This window comes from Pipistrellus hanaki (genome assembly GCF_964339955.1).
Source record: "Pipistrellus hanaki genome assembly, chromosome: 11".
Taxonomy (NCBI): Eukaryota; Metazoa; Chordata; class Mammalia; order Chiroptera; family Vespertilionidae; genus Pipistrellus; species Pipistrellus hanaki.
In genome coordinates this window covers 39,143,300-39,156,646 of record NC_140513.1, presented here as the reverse complement: position 1 = coordinate 39,156,646, position 13,347 = coordinate 39,143,300, and the positions used below count along the sequence as shown (strand labels likewise).

At 41.6% G+C, this 13,347-nt stretch overlaps 1 protein-coding gene across 1 annotated transcript in view; it reads left to right on the top strand.

Annotated features, from left to right (window-relative positions):
• The window catches only part of CFAP95 (cilia and flagella associated protein 95), a 108,560-nt gene extending 95,616 nt beyond the window's left edge, over window positions 1-12,944 (top strand). Inside the window, exon 6 of the mRNA XM_084899555.1 lies at window positions 12,818-12,944. Within this exon, the coding sequence (XP_084755681.1) occupies window positions 12,818-12,898 (81 nt within the window). The 3' untranslated portion in view covers window positions 12,899-12,944. The remainder of the gene's footprint in view (window positions 1-12,817) is intronic.
• The last annotated feature ends 403 nt before the right edge of the window (window positions 12,945-13,347 follow it).

Sequence of the window (13,347 nt, the reverse complement as noted above, 5' to 3'; positions counted from 1 at the left end):
ATTTTCCCCTAATAACCCTATAGAGTAGGTGAAAGGGAACAGCAGGTAGTAAGACAGAAAGGAAGTGGGACTCAGATTATGGAACAACCAGAATTCACCAGCTGTGCCTATCAAGATGCTTGGTCACAAGGGAAGGAGATGGACTTCTTCATTTTTTTTTTTTTAATATATTTTTATTGATTTTTTTACAGAGAGGAAGAGAGAGGGATAGAGAGTCAGAAACATCGATGAGAGAGATCATCGATCAGCTGCCTCCGGCACACACCCCACTGGGGATGTGCCCACAACCAAGGTACATGGCCTTGACCGGAATCGAACCCGGGACCCTTCAGTCCGCAGTCCGACGCTCTATCCACTGAGCCAAACCGGTCTCAGCCAGGGATCACACCCTTAACCAACTGAACTACCCAGCCAACGAACAGTGATATGGCATGGCCGAGCCTATTAGAGGCTCAATGGAAGCCTATGGGAATGATAACGCTGTGGAGTAGCAAAGCTTTTCTTGTACTGCCATAGTCAGGCTCTTGAATGCTGACTTGATCCTTACTCCAACATAAAGGTATATAAGGTGGGATTCTCACTTCACATGGGATGTTCTGTCCTCTGAACCTCAGCAGTGCCTCTATGAAGGACCAAGACCCACTCACTCAAATGCATCCTTTCCTGGCACATACCATTTGCACTGCTTATTGGCTGGTTTGGTGGTAAATTGGAGTGAAAGCATGCTAAAACCTTGTCCAAGGCATTGTTCTTGTCAATTCTAAACATGTGGTCTAGTCTAGCTTACTGACGTAAGCCAAAGAAAAATGAATTAAAAGGATACAGTCAGGGTAGCTCAGGAGATGAAAGGAATTGATGAGCAACCAGACCTCAGCATATGGAAGTCCAGGCTTGTTTGGGGATCTGTAGGAGGCAGGAACAAATGAGCAGTCTTTTGGGGGTACCACTATTAGGATTGATAGTTTCAATTATTTTTCCAAACTTGGGTCACTCCCCTGAAAATTAAAATCCTAGAGGAAAGAATCTGACTGATCCAGCTCAGGACACATGTTTATAGTCCCACTCAGACTCTATCAAATGAAGGAGAACATTTTCTTCAAGAAGGAAGAAGGGACGCTTAGTAGGTGAAAACATCAGCTGTCTCCCCTCTGGTTAGGACTCATAGAAAAGTTACACTCTCCTGATATTGTAGTCCTATAGTCTCACTGAAGGAAGCTGCCTTTGCAGAATACAGTGAGGAATTATTAACCAAGGTGTAGCCACGTTTTGTATGTCACTCCTGAGCTAGGTATATCTATGGCAGTTGGTGAACAAGCTTCAGTATAAAGCTTGTTAATAAAACTGCTGCTGAACATCACAAGGTCTAAAATCGCAGGGCTGTTTTAGAAATATACCTCCTACTGTGTGCCTAAGGAGCTTCTTCAATTCTAGGTCTTGTCGTTTAGAAAGGTGTATCTCCTAATCTGCTTGGGATTGCAGCAAGTGTCACAGAAGGGCTGGTGTCTTGGTGCTCCAGGGCTGAGTTGAGCATGGCCACCTGAGAGGGTTCTCTGGGGAATAGCGGGCAAATCTCAGATGTTCTATCTGCAGCTTAATGTGGAGGTTTATCCTGATTCAAAGCATTCAGCAACAGCTCTCCAACCCCCAACCCACCTCCCTGGCAAGGTGGCTTCATTCTGAGGCACAGATCTCCATCCCTGCCCCTCTCCCCACTCTCTCTGCCCCCAGGAGACTGACTTTCTATGAACCTAACAACGGGCCTCCTTGCCCATTGATTTCTTCTTGGATTTGGCCAGTGGGAGTACCAGCAGGATTGAAGAGGGTGAGAAGAGAGGAAGATCAAGGCTGGACCAGGGATTGATAGTGTCTTTGTTTCACTTGGAAGGCCACAACTCCTGCTTATAGCCCTTTTCTATAGCTACAGGTATAGCTCTCTCCCGTTTGTGAGAACTGTTATTTCTCCTCCTACCTTCAGGTCTAGCAGTGATAAAGGACTCCCTGATTTAACTCTCCCAAGTGCTTTAGCATGACTTATTAGTTTCTCTGAACCCTGAACTCAGCTTTGCACATTGTCCCTCATTAAACCCTCCTCAATTACCCTGTTTGAGTATATTTTGTATCTGCTGCTAGGACTCTCCCTGTTATGGCTGTATTACTGTCCCTGTTTTATAGGTGAGAAAACAGTGGCCCAACAGAGCATGTTGAACCGTTATTGTCCATTTATAAAATTCAGACTCTCTCTATGACCTAGTCCAGTGGTCGGCAAACTACGGCTCGAGAGCCTCGGTTTGCAGCCCTGTTAACTAATAAGTTTGCCGAACACTGACCTAGTCTATTCAACCATCTTCATATTTAAGAGAGCTCTTGCCTTCAGCTAAAGAATTACTCTCTGGCCGTTCAGACATTAACTTACATGTGGGGATGTATTTCTGGAAGAGTGACCTTTTCTCCTCCCCACCAGGTGAGGTCCCACTCTGTCTCACCCACCAAATTTGATCTGGGTCCTTGTTTTCAATTTTTGAAGAACCTTTCTTTCTTTAAGTTTAAAAAGAATTGCTCTGAAGACTGTCTTTTCACCCAGGAATACCTCCTGAGCGTTTGATATTTGCAATCCTATTGAGTAGAACTCTTAAACTTATTTGAAAACAACCTTAATAAAATTTGACTCAAGGCAAGTCCTGAAATACCAGATCAGAGAGGAATCCAATTAGCTATTTTTTTTCCTACTCAAAGCACATTTGAGCTAGAAATAACCTTAGAGATTATCCAGGTTCTAAACCTCATTTTGAGTAACATAGACCCTCTTAAAATTTGAAAAAGCTATGAACCCTCACCCCAGAAAAATGAAAATTCCCTCTCTCTCTCTCTCTCTCTCTCTCTCTCTCTCTCTCTCTCTCTCTCTCTCTCTCACACACACACACACACACACACACACACAATATTTTTTTGGATTCATTGTCATTCTGAAGCCCACTCCTCATGGACCCCCAGATTAAGCCTTCTTGCTCTAGATTAATCCCTTAGATTTACACATAAGGAAGCTAATACCCCGCCAGGTAAAATGACTAGTTCTCATAGCTCATTAGCTGACATATCATTCAGGTTGTGCTGAGTTATGTTACAGTAACAATCAACACATCTCAGTGGGTAAAACAACATTTATTTTTAAATGTTTCTACTGTGGGTGCTCTGGTCCATGTCATTTTTACTTAGGAATGCCTTCGAGAACATCATCAGTCATGGTGACAGAAGAGGAGAGAACATCTGTCATCATGACAGAAAAAGAGAAAACGGTGCAAACTACTCACTGATTCTAACGCTTTTGCCTGTAAGGGGCACGTCACTGCTGGTCATACTTCATCGGCCAAGCATGTCCTATGGCCATGCCTAACCTCGGGTGGCAGAGAAACATTTGGTGGTAACATATATGACTAAGAAAGCTGGAAAAGCCAGAAGTAGGACCCAGCATTTTTATTTTTGTCTAGTGCTTGCTACTCTTCCAAGGCTTCCATTTCATAATCTAATTCATGTGGGTGTATCTCTAGAAGATTTGCCATCAGTTTAGGAAGTCTGTTTCATACTGGGTGGGTTGGTAGTAATTTTATACAACACTTATTTTTTAAACCAATTTTTTTTCCTGCTGTCTGTATTGCTCTTCTGTTTTCAGTCCTCATTTCCTTTTTTTGGCCCTCTATAGCTTGGGACCACGGTGTTGCCAGTGCAAACACAGGGGTTTCTGGGTGTGTGTGTGTGTGTGTGTGTGTGGTGTGTGTGTGTTTGTGTGTGTGTTTGTTTTGTTTGTTTGTTTTTTACTTTAGCAATTAGTGATAGGTTTGGCTTTGTTTTTATCTTCAGTTGTTCATTTATTTCACAACTTACTGAAAACCTGCTTTGCTTGGTAGGTTGTAGTGAGGATTAAATTAGAAAATTCACAGAGCCCAGTGCAGAGTAGTTGCTCAAAATATGTTGGCTGAGGTGTATGTGTGTGTGTGTGTGTGTGTGTGTGTATGTTTATATTTTGAAATCAATATAGGATAATGATTGAGAGCACACATTTGTTATAAGGTTTAGATAATTTTATTAATCTCTCTGTGCCTCCATTTTCTTTATTTATTAAACAGGAATAATAATAATAATAATATTACCAAATTCTTAGGCTGTAGTGAGTATGAATTATAACACATGTAAAGCATCTACCCAGCACATAGATCATAGAAACTCATTGATGAAATTAGCTACTATTCGTGTTAAGGGCATACTTACTGGGAAATATGATGGCTATTTGCCAGGAACACAGGGAGGAGGGAGGAGCACAGGCTTGGGAATTAGGTTGACCTGGGTTTTGATCTTAGCCTTCATGGTGCAGACGGAGGCCAGTCACTGCTCTGAGCTTCAGCCTCCTCTGGGGTGTGACATGCTAGCCCTACTCATTTCACGGGGTGTTTAGGAGGATCCCATAGGGATACAACATTACAATGTCTCACGCAGAGCATGGCATTTTAGACAGTCCATTAATATTAGTCCTTTTGACTGTTGTGGGACACACAAAGATGAACAAAGGAAACAAGTCCTCTCTCTCAGCTTCAGGGGGTGGTTCATATCTCACTGTGGAAATAAGGCATGTCCACACATCACTACCTAAACAGTGAGTGCCTTGACAGAGCTACAGCTTATGGGCTGCAGAAGTTTACATTAGGTGCGTTCCCGTAAGAGAGGCATTTGAGCTGGGCTATTGGCTTTGCCTGAGAAGAAGCGTTCTTTACTAAAGAAATATTTTAATGTGCAGATCCTATTTGTCTTCCTTTCTCATCATCACCCCCTCCTTACCTCCTACTCCCTTATGCACCACTGGTAATGGTGTATGGAGAGGGATTCATTACCGCCAGTCACTGCCAGCACAGTTTACTAATGCGCTCTGCTTTCTGGCTGTGATATTTACAGCAGCCAGCTAAGACTTAATTTTCTATTATTCCCTGAACTTTGCAGCCTTCATTTTTCATTTTCTGTCTGAGATTCATTGCATTAGCACCCTAGAACCACGGCTGGAAAGAGTCACTTACCATCAGAATCGATGAACAAATAGGAAAAACATTTTTACCAGAGATAGGCCACAGTGATGTGAGTTTATTTTTTATTTTTAGCAATAGTTTCATCCTCTCCTTTCCGCTTCCTGTGGCCAACTGCATTTCTCTACCAAATTATATATAATAAAAAATGTCTTGGAGGTACCAGAACTTGGGTGTTCTTGCCTGGAAATGCTGCAGTCCAGGATCTGTCTGGGTGTTATTATTATTTCCCTTTAATTTTGGCCTCTGGACTTGTTTGATATTGAAGGAATTTTTTTATTTTTTCCTTCTCATGAGTCACTTGCTAGAATTTCCCTATGCCACAAAAACTTGTCTAAAGATATCTCAAGGCTAGCAGACCTTTTTCCTGCTCCTTATCTGTGGATTCATTGGTCAGTCAGACAGGATTTTGATGAAAATATTTTTCTGCATGGAGCTCTCTGCTCCCTACACAACCCCATCCCTTAACCCCATGAGAGCATTGATCAGGGATGAGGTGGTTGAATACTTTCTCATCCCATTGTCTTTCACTCTGCAGCCCATCACTAAGGTGTTAGCAGACTTACTGTCATCCTGCCTGCCCTTCTCCAACACATATACTAGCAGTAGCATCATTGTGCTGGGACCAACCATTTTATACAATTTGGCTATACCTTCCGAGCCTTATTTCATCTGTGGGATGGGAACTTAACAAAAATGTCCTTCTCTGGGACTTTGGATTTGGGACTGAGAGATAGTTAAGCCAGTCTCTTTATAGGGGCTGGAGCCACAGGTGTGAAGGTGAGGGGCATTAGATGCCAGTTTTCTCCCCGGTGAAGCCAGCACACAGGGAAAAATGGAGGCAGGAGAGTATGAGGGCCTAGAGATGGAGAGTCCTGAGGGCCACTGTTCTTACAGCCCAGTAGTGCCTTCTTCACATGAGGCCTAGACTGCACTGTGGAGGGTTTGCTGTGGGTTATGTTAGAGACAGGGAGCATCTCCTTCTGTGTGTTCTGTGGGCCCCTGCCTCTCACGAGACTCTAACCAGGGAGATGTTCCACACTCAGTTCCCTTCTTCAGTAGTTTGGGTACCCCCTCACCATACAAAAGATTGGAACAATCCCAGCCTCTTCCAAATTTCTCTGACCATAGAACTTTTTTTCGTGTGTCCTTTAGTGGCAGGCGTACATTTTAAAACATCACTTTGGAAAGTCTATGTTAAGGTTGAGACCCTGGAATATGGGTTTGTTTGTAAGATGAGGAGATTTTACTGGGAGATGATCTCACATTCTTTTTAAAAATATATATATTTTATTGATTTTTTACAGAGAGGAAGGAAGAGGGATAGAGAGTTAGAAACATCTTGAGAGAGAATCATCGATCAGCTGCCTCTTGCACATCCCCTACTGGGGATGTGCCCGCAACTAAGGTACATGCCCTTGACTGGAATAGAACTCGGGACCTTTCAGTCCTCAGGCCGACGCTCTATCCACTGAGCCAAACCAGTTTCAGCTGATCTCACATTCTTTGTGTATCTTCAAGGCTCTATTTCCTTAACTGCCTTCCTCTGCTAACTCACAGATGGGGAGATGGCATGCAGGAGAGGCTGTGATGTAAGGGGCAGCTGGACATCCATGTACATGTTCTGCCCCAGAGGAGTGCTTTACTTCCTCCTACAGAAGCAGGTCTCCAAGACGAGGGTTTAGGTGCAAATAATTTATTTAAGAAGTGATCCCAGGAAACATTCATGGTGGCTGAGAAACTGAAGCAGGGAAGGTAGGACAGCCAATGTAATGTGTTATCAAGCAATTTCCTACTGGGGCAACTGAGGCTTTGGGGAGCTCTGAGAGGCAGTGTGGACTCTGCACCTCCAAGTTAGGTGAAGGATACAGGCTGTTATCTGTCAGCTCCTGCCGGTGATTGGTTAATGACTGCTCTTTTTCATTCCCTGGCACTGCTGTCTGTCACACACAAGAGCAGAGCAGACTCCAGGGATAAGAGAAAGTTCACCGATGGAGGAGGCATGCAGGGACTGGCGTCTGGAAGTCAGACTGACTGGTCAGGGCCCAGGGCAGTGATTCTCAACTGGTGTGCCACTAGGATTCCTAAAACATGCAACACCTGATGATTTAGTCAAGGACACTGAGCTCTTTTCCCTTAGATTGTCAAATGAAGAAAAAAAAAAATGACAACAACCAACACAACAATAGCCGTCCAGTGTGAATGAATCAAAATTATACCTTTTTTTTTTTTGGTCAGATTGGCAAAATATATATTTTTGGTATGCTGCAGAATTTTAGTAATTAGTTTATGTGTGCCTTGAGATGAAAAGGTTTGAAAATTGGCACTGGATAGGCACTGAGTGAATATTCTTTCAGGTCAATTAAGCATAGATATTTATGCATATATCATATTAATGTCACCTATACATAATTAAACACTCACATATATAATTATCATATAGCACTGCTGTCTATATGCACCAATTCTAGTGTTTGGTGTCATTTCAAAGATAGAGAAGCCGGAGAGAACATTACTATTTTAATTTCCTGTTTTTGTAGTGAAGGAAGAATTCCTGATAGTGTGGCAAGTTTCTGATCATTGTTTCAAGAATCCAGACTTTTATCTGCAGTTTTTCTTTCTGACTTTTTAAAATTTTAGGTCCCAGATTTTTTATTTGTGTGATTATTATTTCAAATCATATTAGCCTTTCTGAATAGGCCTGTGGGTACCGTCCGGCTATTGCTTTTGTTTTGGGCTGGACTCTTCTCTCTAAATTGCCTTTAACTTTGTCTGAAGCAAGGTTTGTCATGCTCACGTCTCTGGCTGTTGAATGGAAGATTAGGTGGGCCACTTTGGACTGTGTCCCTAGATCAGTCCTTTCAGTTCCCTCTCAGCCCCAGACCAATCCAATTGGACATTCCAATCTCTGGACGTACCTTTTCATCATTAACCAACTCATGCTTCATTCCTATGGATGTGTCATTGGTCATTCAACAAGAATTGAATTCATGGAACACCTACAGTGTGCCACAGGCACCACTGCAGATGGTCTGGGGGTAGGTGAGAAGTGAGGACTCAAGGAACCGCGGCTCCAGAGAACAGATGTGGAATGAGAAGGACTTGAGTATAAGGCTCATTTTGGCCTTGGGTAATTCACTTAATCTTTCTGAGACAAAGATAACTCATCTATCAAATTATACCTCTGTTATGGGCTGAATTGTGTCCCCCCCAGTTGTTAAAGTCTCAGTCTTTGGTATCTGAATGGTTGTCAGAGGAGAAAGAGCTGGGAGGCTGACGTGGTTTGACCCAAAGGGGATAGAATTGGTGCATATAGACAGCAGTGCTATATGATAATTATATATGTGAGTGTTTAATTATGTATAGGTGACATTAATATGATATATGCATAAATATCTATGCTTAATTGACCTGAAAGAATATTCACTCATTATTCATTCCATCAGTAGATATCTATTGAATGCCTACATGAAGGTACTGTTGTAGATACTAAGGATACAGCAAAACAATCTAAGTCTCTACCCTTATCAAATTTACATTCGAGGGGATGATGTTCATGACTGTTAAGAAAAGAAAGATTCTGAAATGGTATGTGCAGTATGATCATATTTTAAACATAAATGTGAATCTATAAATTTATATTTTATAAAAATGAGATCATGTGCATATAGTTATAAATAAAGAAAAAGTGAGAGAACTAGAGCAACAAATTTGGAAAGATGGTTACAAAACTGTTAACTGGGATTATATTTCAATGCTTGAATTACCTTTTCTCATTTTTTTTAATCTGTATTTTCCAAATTTGGGGGTAACAAACTTGTGCTTTTTATATAATATTTGTTTTAAATTTTATTTTATTTCTTAAATTGTAGTTGACATTCAGTATTATTTTATATTTATTTCAGATGTACAGCATAGCAGTTACACATTTATATAATTTACAAAATCATCCTCCCAATTGTTATTACAATACTGGACGCCTGGTGCACAAATTCTTGGATGGATGGGGTCTGGCTAGCTCACCCCAATCAATTGGGGTGATCAGGATGGGGTGAGGCCGGCTAGATGGGGAGGGGCTGAGGGTGGTTTGCTGTCCTCCTCTCCTGGTAGAACTTCTGTTGAACTTCCACAGGGACAATTTGCATATTAGTCTTGTATTATATAGGATTGACTACATTCCCTGCTGTACTTTACATCCCCAGGACTATTCTGTGACTACCATTTTGTACTTCTGAATCCCTTCACCTTTTTCACCCAATCCCAATGCCTCTGCCATCTGGCAACTATCAGTCTGTTCTCTGTATCTGTGAGTCTGTTTCTCTTTTGTTGCTTTATTTTGTCCGTTAGATTCCACATATAAGTGAAATCCTATGGTATTTGTTTTTCTTTCTCTGACTCATTTCACTTAGCATAGTACCATCTAGGTCCATTCATGTTGCAAATGGTAAGATTTCATTCTTTTTAAAAAATATATATATTTTATTGATTTTTTTACAGAGAGGAAAGGAGAGGGATAGAGAGTTAGAAACATCAATGAGAGAGAAACATAAATCAGCTGCCTCCTGAACACCCTGAACTGGGGATGTCCCTGCAAACAAGGTACATGCCCTTGACCAGAATCAAACCTGGGACCTTTTAGTCCACAGGCCAACACTCTATCCACTGAGCCAAACTGGTTTTGGCAAGATTTCATTCTTTTTTATGAATAAGTAATATTCTACTGTATAGATATACCTTCTCTTCTTTATCCCATTGTCCATTGGTGGGCATTTGGATTACTTCCATATATTGGCTATTGTCAATAATGTTACAATGAACATAGGGGTGCATATGTCTTTCAAATTTGTATTTTGGATTTCTTTGAAAAAATACCCAGAAGTGAAATTTCTGGGTCAAAAGGCAGTTCCATTTTTAATTTTTGGAGGAGATTCCATACTGTTTTCCATAGTGGCTGTACCAATTTGCAATCCCATCAACAAGGTATGAGGGTTTTCTTTTCTCCACATTCTTGCCAACACTTATTGTTTGTTGACTTACTGAAAGCCATTATGACATGCTGTTTAATTTGTATTTCTCTGCTGATTAGTGATGTTGATCATCTTTTCATAGATATCTATATTGACCATCTGTTTGTCCTCTTTTGATAAATGTTTATTCAGGTGCTCTACCCATTTTTAAGGGATTGTTTATTTTTATAAATATTGTTTTAAATGGTGCGTGTTATATATGCAATTAAACAACTAAGTGCTAAAAGTTGGAATTTAACAGAAGTTGCAAAGAGCCCTTGCCTACTATCCTTATTCCCACCACCCAGAGAGTGGTCACATTTCTAACCCGAATGATTCTTTTTGTTATTATTTTTCACATTTCCACTTGAACGCTTCTGGTGATCAGCTCTTTCCCCCACAGCTGCTCCCATCCCCCTGGTTTATGGTCCATCAGTTTTTGTATTTGAGTAAATGAAATATTTAGCTTGAAGGGAGTGCTTTTCCCAGAGAACATTGTGTCAACTTCTGAAGCTTTGAGCTTTTAAAAGGAAATATGCCCCATAACTGCAAGTGGTTGCTGTTCCTGTTTGTTTTATAGTTCTTAAGTGTGCAGAACATGTTCGAATAAAGCTGGCCGAAATTAGTTCATGGCTTTTACAATGACAAATAAAGCCCACGGAATTTGGCATTGCCTTGCCAATGTGTGTCTCCGGGTCACCGAGGGTTTCTGATGTAAAAGCCCTGCCTGGCCTCAAAGAACACAGGCACTGGGCCCTGACTCCCCAGCCCTGGGACAGAACCCCAGCTGTTGAGTGCATTGGCAGAGCCAGATTCTAGGCTGAGGTTCAGGAAAAGTTTGCTGGTCATGGTATCACTTCTGGCAAACACAGCTTATCCTTTTTCCACCGAGGCCCGTTTGCTGGGCATGACCCGGTTTACCTGCCAAAGCTCCTTGGTGGTGCCCCAGCTTTCCAGAGTGTTCCGCATCTTGGGAATTTTATCGGGCTTGGTGGTTTTATAATAATAGAATCACGGTTTAGAGCATAATATTTTCACATTTCTTTTTGTTTGTTTGTTTGTTCACTCTGGTTTCTCATCCTGGTTCTTCCTGTCTTTTCTTCTGAATTTAAATGCTGGAAATTTTAAAAACTTTGCAGTGCATGTATTTATTTCACAAATATTTTTTCAGCCCTACTGGTCATCTGTGATTGTGGGTCATCCTGTCACTTTGACTAGAATTAGACAACTTGCCTATGTACCTTTAAAAAAAATGAAGGTCCAGTGGGGGTGGTTTTAATTTGACTGATTTACATGGGTGATGAGCAAAAGAGAATGAGTTATTTAAAAACTGACATGAACATACATTGATATGTTCATGCCGCTAAAAAAAATTCAAAGTTAAGAAAAAACCCTGATGTCTCATTGAAAAAGCCATTTATGTTACTGTTTCACTTTGTAATTTAAAAGTTTTCAGTTTTCTGCCGAAACCGGTTTGGCTCAGTGGTAGAGCGTCGGTCTGCGGACTGAAAGGTCCCATGTTCGATTCCGGTCAAGGGCATGTACCTTGGTTGCGGGCACATCCCCGGTAAGGGGTGTGCAAGAGGCAGCTGGTCTATGTTTCTCTCTCATCAACGTTTCTAGCTCTCTATCCCTCTCTCCTCCTCTCTGTAAAAAAATCAATAAAATATGTATATTTTTAAAAAGTCACTTAATGATGCCAGTTTAAAAAAATAAATAAATAAAATTTCAGTTTTCTATTGCTGTTAGGATAAGTACATTAAATTGGCCTATCAGATCTGGTCTCAGCCTCTTCTGCAGCCTCAAGCTGTACTTTTAACTAGGGCATAATCAATTTCCTTCATTTCCCCCAGGGCAGTAAAGTCCTTTACTTCTAACTCTCACATTGTATTTTTCTTCCTGGATCGTTTCACCCATTGCTCTCAGTCTGGGTCACTCCTGCTTCTCAGTCAGGTCTCAGCTCCCAAGTAGCTTCCTCCGGAGAATCTTCCCCAGTCCTCTGGGTCTAGGTCAGTGGTCGGCAAACTCATTAGTCAACAGAGCCAAATATCAACAGTACGACGATTGAAATTACTTTTTGAGAGCCAAATTTTTTAAACTTTAACTTCTTCTAACGCCACTTCTTCAAAATAGACTTGCTCAGGCTGTGGTATTTTGTGGAAGAGCCACACTCAAGGGGCCAAAGAGCCACATGTGGCTCAAGAGCCGCAGTTTGCCGACCACGGGTCTAGGTTAAAGTCCCCTCCTCTGTGTTGTGCCGTCAGAAGAGGTCATTGCCTGTCAACTTCTCTGTGTCCTCCATTAGTCTGTATAATTGCTGAGAGTGGAGACACTGTTTTATGCTACACTTTCATCCCTTGTACCTAGCACAGTGCCTGGTGGGCACATGATAGGTGTTCAAAAGTATTTCTTGACTGAATGGACCCACTGGAATAATTTTTTCCAGAGAAAGCATCAGATTTAAAGTGGTTTTTATGAGTCCTGTGCTGCCATTTACTTGGGTGCCTGGATTAGCCAATCAATTCAGATTGAATAATTATTTTCCCTTTACTGATTCAGGTATTACATATGTGTCCTTATCCCCCCCATTGCTCCCCCACCCCACTCCCATTCATGTCCTCACCCCCCTGTGTCTGTGTCTATTGGTTATGCTTATAAGATTGAATAATTATTGAACATCGTTCTGTGTCGTTGCTTCCACCTACACTATTTCATTGATCTTCTCCTTGCCTTTCTGTTTTACAGTGGAGGACACTCAGGCTCAGCGAAAACTTCATCATGGCACCTGATGGTGAACAGAAAAAACCCTCGGCTTCGGAGACCTAACTCATTACTCTTGGCCCAGTATCAGGATGCTGCCTCTTTAAATTTTTGACATTTACTATGCTTTTTTGCTGCAACCATCTGGTAGGCCATTGCATTAGAACTCAGGAAGCCTTGAATTAACTCTATAAAAAGTACAGCTTAGACAGAAATCAAACTGGAATCCTAAAGGAGAATGGGGGAGAGGGGAGGAAGCACTGGCCTATGGGTCCAGACACCTGGGCTCTCTCCTTACCTTCGTTGCTAACTAGCTGTGTGACATTGGGCATATCACTCAGTCTTTCTGGTCCTTAATTTTCTCATCAACGCAATGACCAGGAGTGACTGGATAATTTTAGGAGCCCTCCAGCTTGAAATACTACCATCTTAACCTTGAAAGCCGGTGTGAGGCAGCAGACATGCACATGATGAGCGCAGAAGGTACCAGCAAGACTATCCAAAAGAGCTCACCC